At 45.2% G+C, this 18,250-nt stretch overlaps 1 protein-coding gene and 1 long non-coding RNA gene across 2 annotated transcripts in view; both read right to left on the reverse strand.

Annotated features, from left to right (window-relative positions):
• Positions 1 to 1,948: 1,948 nt before the first annotated feature.
• Positions 1,949 to 9,228, reverse strand: LOC309337746. The gene is made up of 3 exons (XR_014154530.1): positions 8,964 to 9,228; positions 8,002 to 8,139; positions 1,949 to 2,539 (listed from the first exon to the last, which is right to left on the reverse strand). It is a non-coding gene; the product is annotated as an uncharacterized lncRNA (long non-coding RNA).
• A 1,396-nt stretch (positions 9,229 to 10,624) lies between these two features.
• Positions 10,625 to 18,250, reverse strand: part of LOC309351798 (maestro heat-like repeat-containing protein family member 7) — a gene marked incomplete at its 3' end in the record, with an annotated part of 34,312 nt that continues 26,686 nt past the window's right edge. Inside the window, exon 6 of the mRNA XM_081879764.1 lies at positions 10,625 to 10,783. Within this exon, the coding sequence (XP_081735890.1) occupies positions 10,625 to 10,783 (159 nt within the window). The remainder of the gene's footprint in view (positions 10,784 to 18,250) is intronic.

The following is an 18,250-nucleotide window of genomic DNA, read 5'->3' on the forward strand; positions in this document are numbered from 1 at the left end:
AGCGGCAACAGCGGAGGTCGTCGAGTATTTTGACAGCCAGAAAAGGAAGAGGCAGCAGCGCAGATCATTGAGTCTTTGACAGCCAGAAGGGGCAGCGGCAGCAGCGCAGATCATTGAGGCTTTGACAGCCAGAAGGGGCTTCGGCAGCAGCGCAGATCTTCGAGGCTTTGACAGCCAGAAAAGGAAGAGGCAGCAGCGCAGGTTGTCGAGGCTTTGACAGCCAGGCAGGGCAGCCGGAGCAGCGCAGGTCATCGAGGCTTTGACCGTCAGAAGGTGCTGCAGCAGCAGCGCAGGTCGTTGAGGCTTTGACAGCCAGACAGGGCAGCGGCAGCAGCACAAGTGGTCTCACTGGCAGAGCCTAAGTGACACCAGATAAAGTTGAGCAATGGACTCAATCCTGATATTCACCTGAGATGGTGGTGCTTTGTTTTGACCCCTAGGCTTGTTGTGACCAATGGAAAGTATAGAGCTGCCGCCCCCGCCCCCCCTTATCAGACAACAAATATCATGTATTTCATAAGCATATATTTTCATGGTTTTACAGTTTTAGTGTGAGCTCAGTTTCTAAAAAGCACCTCTTGAACGGGTTATTTTGGGATTGATTCAGGTTGGCCCCCAAAGCAGCTCACTTCAGTTCAATGGTCTCCAGCAAGAAGCACCCAGCCACGCATGTCCCCTCCTGCCCCTTCTCATCCCAACATGGCTGCAGCAGAAGCTGGGCTGGTGCTTCCATTTGGAACTATGGAGTTCTCTGCTGGTTTCTGGTTGGCCTGGACCCCACCTTCCAACCTCTAGGGCTGGGCATGGCCCTCCCAATCTAATTCACCTCTGCTCTCACAGTCAGGTACATTTTGGTGGGAAAGTGAAGGAAAGAGTATGAGCTGGTTGGAATCATGCTGAACCAAACACATCCTAAGCTGGGTCTGAACTGCAGGAGGGTTTGGACTTGGCTCATAAAGAGCATGAGATGACGTTTGAAACTGGAGAAGACTCAGTGGCCTCAATAAATATATGAAAAAAGCTTATTTGGACGAGCAAAGAATTATTGTTGTTGTTGTTGTTGTTGTTGTTGCTGCTGCTGCTGCTGTTATTATTATTATTATTATTATTATTATTATTATTATTATTATTATTATTTGTCAGGGCTGCCCGAGGTCCCAGCTCACAAAGGACCAACGCCAGTTCTTGTTATATACAAAAGTCTTTATTGAAGTTCAGTTTCTATTTCAAAGCCATGGCGTGCAGCTCTACGTCTTAAACTCTAGACCGCCGAAGCTCCGTCTGAGTCTCCTCCCCCTCGACACCAGTTTAAGACTCTAGCCCTGCTCCACCTCTTCCTTTGCTCCTTCCTCCTCTGGGTCCTCCTGTCCGCTGGGGTCTCCCCCTTTCTGGACTCCTCTGACGCTGAATCCCCTGATTCATCCCCCACCCTCCAGCGGGCTTTAGGACCTGGTTCCCTGTCCGGGCTACCTGCTGTGCCGCTCGCCTGTACATTTGAACTTGGCACGCGCGCCCAGCCGGCAATCTTCCTCCTGACCGTTCCCTCGCTCTCCGATGGAGGCGTGGTCAGCCCTAACTCCTCTTCTCCCCCTCCTGGAGGAGATGCTGGCCCTGAAGCCTGCGATTCTTCCCCCCCACTACGCTCTGGTGGGGAAGCTGGCCCTGATCTCCAACTGCTGCTTTGGGAGTCCCCGCTGGCCCCTTGTTCCTGGTGTGTCCCCCCTGGCACCCCCCTTGCTCTGGCTATCGGCGCCCCCCTTTGGGAATCCTCTGAATCACTGGAGAAGCTCACGGAATCTCTTGGCCCACTGTCATACTATCCCACGCTGCCCTCAGATTCCTCCCCCTTGCTCTCCGTTTCCTCTCTCCCCTGTGTCTCTGCTCCTGAGCCCCTGACATTATTATTATGTCTCCCCACCCCGATACATAGTGGAACAAAGAGGAAAAAAGATATATAATAAACCAGCAGACATACAAAAATCAATCTTTAAAGCAGGTAAAAATAAATACATATGAACTTATACCAGCTTTAAGGTGTTTCCAATAGTACATATAAAAATGTAATTTTAAGAAAAATCTTAGCCTTCCAAAGGTGAAGACTTGCTCATCCATTAACGGAATACCTGTATGATTGCTGCCTGCAGTAACTTGCGCGCTAGGTCACGGAAGTGTCTGTATCAGAGTCGGACATCCCCTAAGTTGGAGCAAAGCCACTGTAAGTGCATCTTTTATTATGTATACATTCATCTTCTATCAAAAAAACACTGTCCATATATATTAGACATGATAGCAGTGAATGCAGCTGAAGTTGTACAATTAAATAAAAAATGTGTAAATACTAAAGAACATTTGACAGTTAAATTGTGAGGAATAAAGAAACCATTAGAAACATTAGAACAGGCATTCCCTGTTTCCAGTTCCTACCTCCAAGTAAAACGCCATGCCAATGGCTCTCTTCTTGTTGTTCGGACAGCACATATATTCCCGAGCCAGTCGGGCAATCCTCTTGTACTGTTCTGTTGAGGAGCTGAACAAGGTCCTGAAACATAAGAGTAACAGACAACAACAATGATTTTATTGCATTAGCCATGCGGCCATAGCATAATATACATAGAAATAACAACATAAAATGGGGGTGGGGAGATAAAAGTGTATGTCGTCCTGGGCGAATACTTTGAGAAAATGGGGATAACAAAGGTAACGGGAGATTTAAAACATCAAGTGACAGAGAATACAAAAAACAGGTTCGATTGTGCGGCGTATCGACTACATCTGTGGTATTGAGGAAGGAGTTGGTGCCGCTTTCCTCTTCATCACACTAAGCAGGAAATTAGCTGTCATCTCGGTAATCCAACAGTCAGAATCCTGCAGAAGAAGGGACACTATCCAAGGCTGGATTGGGAGATGAAGCTTGTTCACGAGAGGAGTTAGAAACCGAGATCTTTCATCTGTCCAGTTGGGACAGAAGAGCATTACATGTTCCATAGTCTCCAGAGCCGTGTCATTGCAGGAGCATGTTCTATTTGCGATGGGAACTCTGGAGTAACGACCCGACAGAACTGCTGTAGGAAAACAGTTGAGACGGGCACAGGTAAAGGCCCTTCGTTTAGCCTCCGAAGGAATTGTAAAGCAGTATAGAGGGATCCCTTCAGGGGGTGGAATAGCTAGGGCTAAGCCTGAACACGGCCCTCTTGCATGGGAAGCTGTGTTAGAGAAGTCAAGTTGCTGTAGCTTCTTTTTGATTAGAGGTAGGGCCGCCGGGCTAATACACTCTAAATTAAAAACAGTTTTGCGGTTCAAATTGAGAAGAGAGCGGAATTTGAGATTAATTGTAGTTTTCCAAGGAGAATTATGAATATCTCTTAGGATCAGATTGGAGAAACCACCTCTAATTCGAGCATCTGATGGTAGTAGGTGGGAGCTGTAGGAAATGGCTCGACTCCATGCTCGTTTTACAATTGAGGGCTGGGCGAACTCAAGTCGTAGGGCTGCACCTGAGACACATCTTGGGACACCGGAAAGAGATCTCAGAAACATGTGAAGTGGGCGATCCAGGTTACCTGATATTGCTGTAGTCCATACTTCGCAGCCATATAATAGTTTAGGGACAACTTTGGCATTAAACATTTGAATTGCTGCTGGAAGGTGTTTGCCGCCCTTCTGGTGATAGAATCGGACAATGGCATTAGAGGTCGTGGTTGCAGCAAGAGAGGCAGATTGTAGATGGATGGTCCAGGAGAGATTATAAGTAAATATTAAGCCTAGATATTTAGAGGCTTTTACCTTTTCTAAGTAGCCACCTGTGATCTTAAGCGGCTCCAGCTTGAGTTTGCGGGAACGAGTGAAGTGGAGAACTTTCGATTTTTTATAATTAATATTAAGAGCTTCCGCCTTACAATAGGTGATAAATGCATTAACTGCATTTGCTAGGTCCGCAGCTGTTCTGGATAAGATGACGGCATCATCCGCATAGAAAAGGGAAGCAACGGGGTGGCCTGCTAAGTGAGGAGGGTACTTAGTTGCTAGCTTCAAAGGGGAAAGGGCATCATGAAGATAAAGATTAAACAGTAAAGGGGCCAAGAGACAACCTTGTCGGACGCCCCTGGCCGTTGGGAATGGAGTGGTAAGGTAGCCGTTGGGAGCAATTCGAACGCGAGCTGTGGTGTTTGAATAAAGGGAAATAATTAGGGAAAGGAGGTGCGGATCAATTCCCAAATGGGCAAGTTTGGACCATAATCTCTGCCTAGGGATGGAATCAAAGGCGGCCTCCAGGTCCATGAAAGCGGCAAACAGGTGGCCTTGCCTTGGTGCAGTGTATTTACTGGCAAGGTGATAAAGAGTTAGACAGTGGTCCATGGTTGATGCTGACTTCCGGAAGCCAATCTGTTCTGGCGGTAGAATGTTTCTCTCATGGACCCATGAAAGAAGTTCTTCCAGTAAGACAGCGGCAAATATTTTCCCCGGAATAGATAGTAAGCTGATGGGGCGATAGTTCCTAGGGATGTTTGGCTGGCTGCCTTTGAAAATCGGAAAGGCGGCCAGCCGAGAATTAAATATAAACTACTAACAGATGCAAAAGAAAGAGGAGGCTTTGCCCTGCCAGATTTGAAGTTATACTATGAAGCATCATGTCTTTGCTGGATAAAAGAATGGATTGAACTTAAAAATACAAAGCTCCTGGATTTGGAAGGATTTGACAACAGATTTGGATGGCATGCGCACCTTTGGAAAGAAAAGAAAAAGGGTTACAAATCATTTGAAAACCATATCTTCCGGAGATCGCTATTGGAAGTTTGGGACAGATACAAAAACATATTAGAAATGGGGGTTCCACATTGGTTATCCCCATTAGAGGTTATAGGTGTCAAAAAAACCAATATGAGAAGTGATTGGATTACCTATGGAGATTTGGTGGTGAAGGAAGGGGGGAAGTGGAGATTGAAACCATACGAACAAGTAAAAGAACATGTTTTTGACTGGCTGCACTACTATCAAATAAGTGAAATGTTTAAAAAGGATGTGAAAGAAAAAGGGTATAAAGAAAAAGACTCAAAATTTCAAACAGAAATTGTCAATAATGATTGTAAGATAATTTCCAAAATGTATAAAATTTTGTTGGAATGGCATACAATGGATGAGGAAGTAAAAGTGGTAATGATTCAATGGGCCAAAGATTTAGGATATAACATAGAAATGGATGATTGGCAAAGAATATGGAATGAAAACCTGAAGTTTACAGCATGTATCACATTAAAAGAAAATGTTATGAAGATGGTATATAGGTGGTATATGACACCAGTAAAATTAGCAAAAATGTACAAAACTTGCAATAAATGTTGGAAATGTAATGAGAAAGAAGGTACATTTATGCATATGTGGTGGGATTGTAAGAAAGTAAGGGGGTTCTGGGAGATGATATATAATGAACTAAAGAAAATGCTAAAATATAGCTTTGTTAAGAAACCAGAAACCTTCCTGCTGGGAATAACAAGAACGGACATAAATAGGAGAGACTGTAAACTTTTTCAGTATGCAATAACAGCAGCAAGAACATTGTTGGCCCAAAAATGGAAACAGGAAGAAGTACCGACTTTGGAAGAATGGAGAACAAAATTAACAGATTATGCAGAACTGGACAAATTAACTGGGAAAATTAGATTCCAAAAGGATCATAGGTTTTTTGAGGACTGGAGAAAATTTACAGAGTATTTGAAAACTGTATGTGAGGAATGTACAACGCTAGTGTGCTTTAAAGAAGCTTTGTGAAAATATAAGGAATATTGTAAGAAAGTAAATAAGGACAGAAATATAGTATCTAATGGCAATATTGAAACTAAGGAATGTGAAGATAGGATTTTAACCACGAATGATTGTCAGAGAAGTTGAGGGAAGTCCAATAAGCTAAAATATGTGATGTGTAAACTGGTATGATTGGAGTTTTTCATGGAAATTTTTTTTTAATAAAAATTTATATACAAAAAAAAGAAAATCGGAACTATTGTAGCTTCTCTCCAGGAGTCGGGGATGTCTAAGGCGGAGGAGATAGCGGTGAATACAGGAGTCAGCTGTTCACTCCACCAAAGAGGATCAGTCAGGAAAAGGTCCAACGGGACCATGTCTGGGCCAGGGGCCTTATTCCTACACATGGACATTATGATGTTGAAGATGCGGGTTGAGGTAAAATTTACTGAGGAGGTGGAACTAAGAGAACAGGAACAGAGGTCCGACGGGGATTGAAGGTGATCTGTAAGATGATTTGGAGAGGCGAAACTGGCTGAATAATAAGCGATCCATTCGTCAGCGGAAATCAGGATGGCTGAATTGAGTGGTGCCGAAGGCCTAACTAAGCGCCCAAAGGAGCAGGAGTCATGCCTCTCTACAGCTGAACGAAGAGTGGACCAAGCCTCAAGGATGTGTTGCTGTTTCTTGCAATGAATCATGTTTCTGTATGTCCTTTTAGTAACTAGAAGCTCTGCACGGGTTTGGGGGTCGTTGGAAAATTTGATGATTCTGACCATTTTCCTAATTCGCCTTCTTAGGACTTTACATTCCTTGTCAAACCAAGGTGATTCAGAGAAGAAGCGTTGGTGGGTAGGCGAGGTGATGGTTATGTAAGTTGTTGAAAAAGCATCAATTAATTTCCGGTATTGGTCAGCGGGCGGAATTGAGTCAGAAAGAACTGTAGGCATATCAAGTGATTTTTGTATGTCCAGGGCAAGAGAGGAGCTGAGGCTTGTCCATTTCTTTGTTTTATATACAGGGTAGCTTTGTACGGTGGAACTATAGTTTGAGGGGACTGAGAATGGCTCTATTAGGTTTGACATTAAAGTCAATGGAAGGTGGTCACCACCAAAATATTCAGCCACTTCCATTTTTGTAGAAATTGAGAATAGCTCTGGCGTCAATAGAATGTAGTCGACAACACTGGTCCCCTGGGAAGAGATGCACGTTAACTGCTGCGAGGACAAGGGAGTAACGTTGCCATTTGCGATGCAGAGATCGTTTTCGATGGCCAATTGGGCCATCAGCCTCCCCGACGCATTTGTTATGGGATCAAGAGAGCATCTGTTTCCCCAGGGGGGCTGCAGGGGATTGTCCAGGAGTGCTGCGGAAGATAATATAGCATCGTCGTTGGGACCTATTCTTGCGTTAAAGTCGCCTAAGAGGATTTGAGGAAGTCCTGGGTTGGTTGTTTGAAGATCATGAAGCCAAGACGAAAGTTCAGACCACCTTTCATTACGGTCGGAATCATTAATTGCTGGAGGCAGATATACTGTAGTTATCAACCATGGGCTTTTGGTCTTTGGAAGGTGGATCTTTATAGTGAGAAAGTAAGGAGAAGATTTAAGTTCCTCGCAGATAGTGAGGGATAAGCTGGTTGAGATAAGACAGGCGAGGCCAACTTGAGGGCGACCCCTGTTAGCTAGTGTCAGGGGTTCAGAAGGAGAGGCACAGGAGGGGGAGCAAATGGAGAGTGAGGAGGAGGAGTCCGAGGGGGGTGCAGGCAGTGACAGTGGAAAGAGTTATTCCACAAGCCTCTCCAGCGAATCGGAGGACTCACAGAAGGGAGCGCCGGTGGCCAGAGCAAGGGGGGTTCCAGGGGGGAAGCCCCAGGAGGAAGGGGCCAGCGGGGAGTCCCTGAGCAGCAGTTGGAAATCAGGACCAGCTTCCCCACCGGAGCGCAGTGGGGAGGGGGAGTCCCAGGAAGCGGGACCAGGGCTCTCACCACCAGCGGGAGGAGAGGAGTCAGGTTTGGTCACGCCCACATCAGGAAGTGAGGAAACGGTCAGGAGGAAGGTTACCGGCTGGGCGCCTCCCGCCTGCATTCGCTCCCTAAGATGCACACACATTTCCCCTTACTTTTTAGGAGGGGGAAAGTGCGTCTTATAGAGTGAACAATATGGTACATTTTCTGAAATAAATAAGAAGTTTATCCCCATTTCCCCAGAAAGCAGGCCTTGCTCTTCATGCCTCACCTGCCAGTCCTTTTCACCTTCTTACCTTGCCAGAAGACGAATGCCTTTGAAAAAGCTTTCTGGACTTGACAGCATATCCCAGCAGCTTTGCAACCCCAAAACCTCAAAATCGTCAAGGTATTCAACACGCCCAATCAGTTGTTTCAGGGCCTGCACAGCGGTCCTGAGTCAAGTGAAGGAAATAAGAATATTATATTTTAAAAATTTGTATACTGCCCTTCACCCGTAGATCTCCGGGCAGTTCACAACATAAAAATGCAAGTTAAAAAGCACAAAATACAGAATAAAAACAAGAACCAAAGCAAACCAATAACTCCTCTCCCTCCAACAAACGCAGTTGAAAGGGCATAGGAGATTAATCAGCCAATGGCATGATTGAAGAGGACCATTTTTGCCTGGCATCTAAAGGCACCAGGCAAGCCTCCCTGGGGAGAGCAACCCACTAATGGGGAGCCACTACAGAAAAGGCCCCTTCTTGTGTGGAGGGGGCACGTGAAGAGGGGCTTCCGATGATGAGCACAAGGTCTGGGTAGGTTCATCTGGGGAGTTTTAGGTCCTTGACATCTTGCAGTCCAACCCCAACCATCACCCCCTGCAGCCTCCCCCATGTTTCCAGCACAAGCGGCAACCTTTCGGCTGTGATGGAGACTTAAGGTTTCATGACACGTGAGTCCCACCACGCCCAAATCAGCCCATCATGCGGGAGAGTCTCCAACATCCTCTCCCATCCTAGTGTCCTTCAGATGTTTTGGGCTACAATAACTCCCATCTTCAGCCCAGTTGTGCTGGCTGGGGCTGGTGGGAGTTGTGGTCCAAAGTGACTGAAGAGCACAGGGGTTGGGGAAGCCTGGGTCTCCTAGCTATCTAACCTAAGCAGAACCTCCATGTCCAAATGAAGCCTATCTCTTGGGGGAGGGCTGAGCCATCACCGCTATGGGTCAGAGAGAGAAGGGAGGGCCCCCCCAAATGCATTAGCAGGTCCCTTACATCAGTGGATCGAGATGCGAAGAGGGCTCCGGGATTAGACTTGCCGCCCTCGAACCTCTTCTTCTCGCCTCATGGACAAAACAGATCTGAGTGCTAAGTGCAAACAGCAGGTGGTGGAACTTGCTCTTCAGGATACCTGCAGCCTCAGGGAACGACAGGATATGACACAGAGCGTTGGTAGCCTGGAGGGACAAGGACAGGATAACGGCATTCAGCAGAGGTCATCGTCAGATCAAGATCTCAGACTCAGACGCGACTCAGAGCCCCGGTCCATTTCCCTCAGTGTTGTCTACACTGACTAGCAGTGGCTGTCCAGGGTTTCAGGCAAGGAACTCCCCGACATGGATATGCTGGGGCCCTTCTGCATACAAAGCAGGTGCTCACAGGATGGACCACTTATTAAGATGCACCCCCTCCCAGCAAGAAGCCCCCAGCCCCATCCAGCTCCCATTCAAAACAATCCAGGAGAGAGAAACTGAGTGGTTTCGTACCGCCATTGGCATTTGAGAAGTGCTGCGTCGCCTGGTAGTGACTTCCGCTTTGGGGTCTTCATCCTGCAGCCTTTTCAGGAGGGGTCTCAGCAGCTTGACGCTGGAATACTGATCAGCGACCAAGGCCTTCCAGATCACCGTGGCACTTCTGCAATTTTTCAAAACAGAATTTTTCCTTTTTCCTTTTCTTAAAAAAAGTCAGGCCTTTGATATTTTCTTTATATTGCACATACATTAGCAAAGAAGGAAACCACAACTCGGAGCACAATTTTTTGCAAGTACGAAATTCAATATAAATAAATATAAATTAAGAAACCCCTTAAATCTACCCCTCCCCATTTTCACATCACAAAAACTTACTGTCAGGGGCTCAGGAGCAGAGGCACAGGGGAGAGAGGAAACGGAGAGCGAAGGGCAAGAATCTGAGGGCAGCGTAGGGGAGTATGACAGTGGCCCGAGAGATTCCATGAGCTTCTCCAGCGATTCAGAAGATTCCCAGAGGGGGGCGCCGATGGCCAGGGCAAGGGGGGTCCCAGGGGGGACGCACCAGAAGCAAGGGGCCAGCGGGGACTCCCAAAGCAGCAGCGGGAGATCAGGACCAGTTCCCTCACCAGAGCGTAGTGGGGGGGAAGAGTCCCATGTATCAGGGCCAGCGTCTCCTCCAGTAGGGAGAGAAGATGAGTCCGGGCTGACCACGCCTCTATCAGAGAGTGAGGGAACGGAGGGGGAGTCAGGTCCAGCTAGCCCCCCCGAAGGGGGAAGCAGTGACAGGAGCAGTGTAACGGTCAGGAGAAAGGTTGCCGGCTGGGCGAGCGCGCCAAGTTCAAATGTACAGGCGCGTGGGACGGCAGAAAACCCGGATTGGGAACCAGGTCGGCAGGGGGAAGACTCAGGGGACTCAGCGTCAGAAGAGTCTAGAAAGGGTAAGACCCCAGTGGACAGGCGGACCCAGAGGAGGAAAGAGCAAAGGAAGAGGTGGAGCAAGGCTAGAGTCTTAAACTGGTGTCTGGGGGGAGAAGATTCAGACGGAGCTTCAGCGGTCTAGAGTTCAAGACGTAGAGCTGCGTGGCATGGCTTTGGAATCGAAACTGAACTTCAATAAAGACTTTTGTATATAACAAGAACTGGCGTTGGTCCTTTGTGAGCTGGGACCTCGGGCAGCTCTGACACTTACTCATCACACTCCATCGAACAGTCCAACAGGCTGTCTACGACCGGCTGCATGCGCTTGGTGGCTAGGCTGACAATAGCCGAAAGTGTCACTTCCTTAGTGCGGGTGTCGGGGATCTGGTGGAGACGGTTGTAAATCTCCTTCACAACCATAGGCAGCTGGAAGAAGATAAAAGAAGACCAGGATGAGAAAGTGTGGTGAACCTGTTTCTATTTTGCTTAATGTATGTGGGGTTTGGTGTCAGCGTTACTCGTGCCGGTTCTCTGCCGTTCACTTGTGTTCCTTTGGTGGTGAGAGAGGTTGGGGTTGGCCTAGGGTGTGGTTGTTTGTTTGTGATTGGCTGTGGTGATCTTTGTTTTGAATCAATTCCAGTACCCTTTTGGTACTAGATTCTGGCTCCTGCAAAGTCAATACTAAATCGTCAGCAAATGCTTTCAGTTTGTACTGTTTAGCACCCACTTGTATGCCTTTAACCAATTGGTCCTTTCTGATCATATTTAACAAAACCTCCAGGACCGATATAAAAAGCAATGGAGAGATTGGGCAACCTTGTCGCGTTCCTTTCTCAATCTTAAACTCTTCTGTCACTGCATTGTTCACAATTAATTTTGCCTTTTGTTCTGAATAAATTGCACCTATACCATTTTCAAAACCTTGACCTACCCCCATCCCCTGTAGATTCTTCTTCATAAAACTCCAAGAAATGTTGTCAAAGGCCTTCTCTGCATCCACAAAAATCAAAACTGCCTTAGTATTGATATTCACTTGTAATTTTTCTAGAATATAAATTATATTCCTCGTATTATCAGACAAATGTCTGCCCGGGAGAAAGCCCGCTTGGTCTTTATGAATTTCTTCTACTAACACCCTTTTTAATCTTTTAGCCAAAATATCAGCAGCTTTCTGCTGGTTAAAGGACTGGCTGCTTCTCGAGAACACAGACATTTTGGATTTGGAAGGATTTAACAATTCTTTTGGATGGCATGCATATTTGTGGTATGACAAGGTTAAGGTGCATAAAGGTTTTAAAAACCATATTGTCAGGAAAGCATTATATAATGTCTGGATCAAATATAAAGATTTGCTGGAGAACAAAACTCCAAGGTGGCTGTCACCAATGGAGGCAAAAGCTTTGAAAAAACTCAATATGGAGGTTAAATGGCCAAAATATTGTGAAATTTTAGAACAGGAGGGTGATAAGTGGAAATTGCAGAGTTTTGAGAATCTAAAAGATAAAGTGCGAGACTGGCTTCATTATTATCAAATATTGGAGGTCTTTAAGTTGGACAGGAAAATTGGCTTTCAGGTGGAAAAATCAAAACTGGAAACAGAGTTGCTAGAACCCAATACTAAGAATTTGTCAAAAATGTACAACTTGCTGTTGAAATGGAATACACAGGATGAAACAGTTAAATCAGCTATGATTAAGTGGGCTCAAGATATTGGTCATAACATTATGTTTGCTGACTGGGAAAGGTTGTGGACCACCGGTATGAAATTCACGGCATGTAATGCCTTGAGAGAGAATATTATGAAAATGATCTATAGGTGGTACATGACCCCAGTCAAGCTTGCAAAAATTTACCACTTACCAGATAATAAATGTTGGAAATGTAAAGAAAATGAAGGTACATTTTTTCACCTCTAGTGGACATGCCCAAGGATTAAGGCTTTCTGGGAAATGATATTGTGTGATATATAATGAAATGAAAAAGGTATTTAAATATACCTTCCTGAAGAAACCAGAGGCCTTTCTCCTGGGTATGGTAAGCCATGTGGTGTTAAAAAAGGATAGAACTTTTTTTATGTATGCTACTACAGCAGCAAGGATCCTTATCGCAAAGTATTGGAAGACATCAGATCTACCCACCCTGGAAGAATGGCAGATGAAGATGACAGAATATATGGGACTGGCAGAGTTGACCGGCAGAATAATAATAAATAATAATAATTTATTATTTGTACCCCGCCCATCTGGCTGGGTTTCCCCAGCCACTCTGGGCGGCTTCCAACAGAGATGAAAAATACACTAAAATATCACATATTAAAAACTTCCCTGAACAGGGCTGCCTTCAGATGTCTTCTGAATGTCAGGTAGTTGTCCATCGCCTTGACATCCGATGGGAGGGCATTCCACAGGGCGGGCGCCACCACCGAGAAGGCCCTCTGCCTGGTTCCCTGCAACTTGGCCTCTCGCAGTGAGGGAACCGCCAGAAGGCCCTCGGAGCTGGACCTCAGTGTCCGGGCAGAATGATAGGGGAGGAGACGCTCCTTCAGATATACTGGACCGAGGCCATTTAGGGCTTTAAAGGTCAGCACCAACACTTTGAATTGTGCTCGGAAACGTACTGGGAGCCAATGTAGGTCTTTCAAGACCGGTGTTATATGGTCTCGGCGGCCGCTCCCAGTCACCAGTCTAGCTGCCGCATTCTGGATTAGTTGTAGTTTCCGGGTCACCTTCAAAGGTAGCCCCACGTAGAGCGCATTGCAGTAGTCCAAGCGGGAGATAACCAGAGCATGTACCACTCTGGCGAGACAGTCTGCAGGCAGATAGGGTCTCAGCCTACGTACCAGATGGAGCTGGTAAACAGCTGCCCTGGATACAGATTTGACCTGTGCCTCCATGGACAGCTGTGAGTCCAAAATGACTCCCAGGCTGCGCACCTGGTCCTTCAGGGGCACAGTTACCCCATTCAGGACCAGGGAATCCTCCACACCTGCCCGCCTCCTGTCCCCCAAAAACAGTACTTCTGTCTTGTCAGGATTCAACCTCAATCTGTTAGCCGCCATCCATCCTCCAACCGCTTCCAGACACTCACACAGGACCTTTACCGCCTTCACTGGTTCTGATTTAAAAGAGAGGTAGAGCTGGGTATCATCTGCATACTGATGAACACCCAGCCCAAACCTCCTGATGATCCCTCCCAGCGGCTGCATGTAAATGTTGAAAAGCATGGGGGAGAGGACAGAACCCTGAGGCACCCCACAAGTGAGAGCCCAGGGGTCTGAACACTCATCCCCCACCACCACTTTCTGAACACGGCCCAGGAGGAAGGAGCGGAACCACTGTATGACAGTGCCCCCAGCTCCCAGCCCCTCAAGACGGTCCAGAAGGATGTCATGGTCAATGGTATCAAACGCCGCTGAGAGATCCAGCAGAACTAGGAAACAGCTCTCACCTTTGTCCCTAGCCCGCCGGAGGTCATCAACCAGTGCGACCAAGGCAGTTTCAGTCCCATGATGAGGCCTGAATCCCGACTGGAAGGGATCCAAATGGTCCGCTTCTTCCAGGCGTGCCTGGAGTTGTTCAGCAACCACTCGCTCAATCACCTTGCCCAAGAATGGAAGGTTTGAGACTGGGCGATAATTGGCCATCGTGGCCGCATCTAAAGATGGTTTTTTAAGAAGCGGTTTAATAACCGCCTCTTTCAGCGGGTCTGGGAAGGCTCCCTCACGGAGGGAAGCATTCACCACCCCACGAAGCCCATCGCCCAGTCCTTCCCGGCTAGCTTTTATAAGCCAGGATGGGCAAGGATCCAGGAGACAGGTGGTTGGCTTCACTCGTCCAAGCAGCCTGTCCACATCCTCGGAGACCAGGACAGAGAGACAGTGGAAGAAGACTGGAAGAAGTTCAAAGACTATCTTAATAAATATTACAAAATTAATGAAGGTTAAAAAGATATGGGTTTAAAAATTAGTGGATTACAGGGACATTGATTAAGGAAAAAGAATAAAATTAATAAAAACTATGGGAAATGTGGGATGGATTTGCTGATAAGATAAATGAGATTAGAATACAGAAGGGGAAGGTGTGAGGAGGTCGGTGAAATTAGGTTTAGAAAATATGGTTCGAACTTATACTTGTTTTTGATTTGTTTGTTTGATTGTCTATGTTTTTTATTTTTTTGTGTTTATATGTGTTTATATGTCTTTATTCAAAACCTCAATAAATATTATTTTTTTTAAAAAAAATTTTAGCCAAAATATCTGCAAAAATTTTGTAATCTTCCATTCTATTTCCTGGTTCATCAATTTCATATATTGTACTTGATATAACTTTATCTCTTTCAGGATCTCCTGTGATTTTGGTTTTGCTCTCAGCTTCTTCTCTCCTTCCTTTATTTTTTCCAAGATTTTATCCTTTTTTTCATTTTGGGTTCTCTTCTTAATTGCATTCTGTTGTATCAGGAATCCTCTCATAACTGCCTTACTTGCATTCCAGATTACTCTTTTTTCCACTGTTGTGTTCATATTTATCTCAAAGTAGTCTCTCAGTTTTTTGGGCCGCCTTCATCACTTCTTCATTCCTAAACAAAGTATCATTCATCCTCCATCTGAAGGAACCAATTGGCGTCAATTTCATTTCCATCTTCACTGCATTATGATCAGAACAAGTCTTGGGGCAAATCTCCACTTTGCTGGTCTTTGGAGCCAGTCCTCTAGTTACCCAGATTTGGTCAATTCTTGTCCATGTCATTTTAGGCTCAGAGAAGAAAGTTCCCTCTCTTCCCAGAGGATTCTTTATTATTCTCCAAATATCAACTGAGTCCATATTTTCAGTCATGTCAAAAAAATGGTTTTTGGTAGTCTACCATCTTTGGTGACTACCTGTCTCTGAGCCTTATCCATATTTGTAGACACCACTCCATTCATGTCTCCCATCAAGATCATATTGTAATCCATATAGTGCATCAGAGTCTCATGTAGTTTCTTTAAAAATTCCGATTTTCCTTCATTTGGTGCATAGATGCCTACTATCAAGAATTGCTCTCCTTGTGATTGAATTTCAATTGCAACAAATCTTCCTTGGTCATCTTTGAATATAAATTTCGGTGATAGGCTTTCTTTTGCATAAAGAACTACTCTTTTTTTAACTTTATCTGATGAGATAAATTCATGACCCTAATCTTTTGTTGCTCAATATCTTCCTGTGTAGCCTTATCACATGTGTTTCTTGTAGACAAATCAAATCCAATTGTTCTTTTTTTAATAAATGAAAGGCTCTCCGCCTCTTTTCTGGGGAGTTCAGTCCATTCACATTCCAGCTCAACACTTGCAACACCATAGTGTAATTACTCTGCTTTTCCTCCAACTGCTTGCTCTTCTTCTGTTGGTAATGTTGACGGCAGGTTCACTGGGGGAGTCCAATCCAAAAGATAATGCTGCTATCTCCACTATTCCTTTATTTGGTGATCTTCTATCCAATGCTCTTTGCTCAAGTCCTCTATCTGGTGATTTCCTGTTTGGTGTTCTTGGCTCTTTTCCAACTTCCTTCTGCAGGTCTTCTTCGTATTTGTCCAAAAACTTTACCTTATCTTCTACTGATCTTATTTTAATTTTCCTTCCTTTGAAACTGAAGGATAAACCTTGGGGAAACTCCCACCTAAATTTAATTTCGTTCTTTCTCAGCAGGGCAACCAAATCTCCGTAATTAGGCCTAAGATCCAAAAGATATTTTGGGACATCTTTAAAGATTTCCACTCTTGACTGTTGTACTTCTAAATTCTTCTGATAGTGCCAACCCAAAATTTTGTCTCTCTCTTCTTTAGTTCGAAGGGTAATCAAGCAATCTCTTATTCTATTCTTCTCTTTTTTCCCTCCTCTTCCAAGTCTAAAGGCCCTCACAATTCTAAAGTCCTCTTGATCCAAATACACATCCCAAAAGTCAGCAAATTCCTGCATAAGAAAGTCTATCAGACTTTCCTTCTCCAATTCAGGTAAAGCTCTGATCCTCAAGTTCGTCTGTTTTTCTTTAAGTTCAATCACAGAAAGCGTCAACTTATGGTCATCAAGTTGCCTCTGCAAGTCTGGAACTCTTTCTCTCTCTAATTGTGTTACTTTACATTCCACAGCAACAGCTTTTTCCCTGGCTTCCTCCGCTGTCTGCCGGATCAAAGTAGACTTCTGTACCAATTTCTGGATAGTCTCTGTATTAGTATTCACTTTTTGTCCCAAGTTATTTATACTTTCTGTGTTTAAATTTATACTTTCTCTGTTTAAATCAATTTTAGTAGTTGCCGCATCAACTTTCTTATTAAGCTGATCCAAAGAGTCACTTATCTTACTTAGTGCCACCGCTAAAGCGTCTTCTGTTGACATTCCTTTCGATTTGGAATGTACTGACACAGCAGCCGCAGAGGAAGGGGGACCTGATGTTGAAGCTCTCCTTGGTTGCTGTCAAGTCTTCCCAGACCTTAATGTTTTTTCAGAAGTTGGTTGATCTATTTTTTCCTTTCCATCTGCCATAACACTTAAAGATTCAAGGTCAGTCCCACAGTCCCACAGTTTTTATCTTACAGTGGAAATTCTCTAGCCAAGCTCGTGTAACAAAAACAGCAGCTTCCTCTAGGGGGAAACAGTTTCCATTTGTATTAATCCGTAATGTCCAAATGTCCAAATACAGTTCAAACAATAAACTTAGTTTCAATTTTTGACTTTTAGTCCTTTTTAACACAGACGGAAACAGTCGCAACAATGTATTTCAATGTATCTCTCTTGTTTAGCTAGCTGTCAACAAACGTTCCAAAGCACGTCAGTAGCAGCCCGTTTCCAGGGTCAGAGCGGTGGTGCTTTTAACTCTCTTCCCACTCTCTCCTGCAGGCAAACTCAGTCCAAATCTCCCCCCCCTCTTCTCCTGCATCCAAGGGGGGTTTAATATTAATATTTTCTACCGATGAAAGTTTAGCCCTTTACAGATAGGCTTTCCAAGGCTTCAGCTTACAACCTCATTGCTTCAGTCTATTTACAAAAGGGGAAGGCGGACTTCCTGTGTTGAGCCTCCCCCCGTTTCGATGCCAAATCAAATTTTTTTTTTTTAAAAAAGTCCAATTCTCCTACTTCACTGTACTCACAGGTAGTTACTTTAATGTCCGATTGTCCACAGGAAAAAGTCAGTGCTCTCCGGCAACGGCTATGTGGCTTCGTTCCATGGAAAAAGCAGTTGATTCAGACTTTCGGATTAGCGCCATCGGCAAATGGCAGAATTCCTCTGACTCAGAGGAATCCGCTCCGCAAAAATTGGGTCTTGCCGCCGCGGTGAAGGCGGAGACGCTCTAAAAACCCCAGGCGGTGGAAGCCTGGGGACGTGGGATTTGGCGGACACCAGGAGCGCCCCCCTACTCACAGGGAAACCCCTTTTCGGGGGATCCGGAAGTGACGTGGGGAGAGTGGCGCAGTGTTTCGAATCGACCACTATTTTCGCGGAGTGAAGCCGCACAGCCGTTGCCGGAGAGCGCTGACTTTTTCCTGTGGATAATTGGATTTCAAACAACAACCCATGAGTAAAACGGAAATTGGACTCTTAAAATATTTGCAAATTTGGTATCGATCGGGGAAGGTCCAAACAGGAAGTCCACCTCCCCTTTCTGTAAATAAGCTAAAGCAAAGAACCTGTCAACTAAGGTCATGGAGAGCTTTATGTAAAGGACTTTAATTCTACTGATTGAGACTATTAGAATTTTTTTTTGGAAGCAGGGGAGCCTGCAGGAGAAGAATAAAATTTGAGATTTGATGTGCAAGAACAGAGCTCGGCTATGAGTGAACAATTGATGACCTTCAATCTTAAACTAAGCAACTCTGTTGATGGAATTAACCGGATGGAAAAAGAACCTGCAGCTGCAGAAGAA

The sequence above is a fragment of the Podarcis erhardii genome (assembly GCF_964252035.2).
Source record: "Podarcis erhardii genome assembly, chromosome: 1".
Taxonomy (NCBI): domain Eukaryota; kingdom Metazoa; phylum Chordata; class Lepidosauria; order Squamata; family Lacertidae; genus Podarcis; species Podarcis erhardii.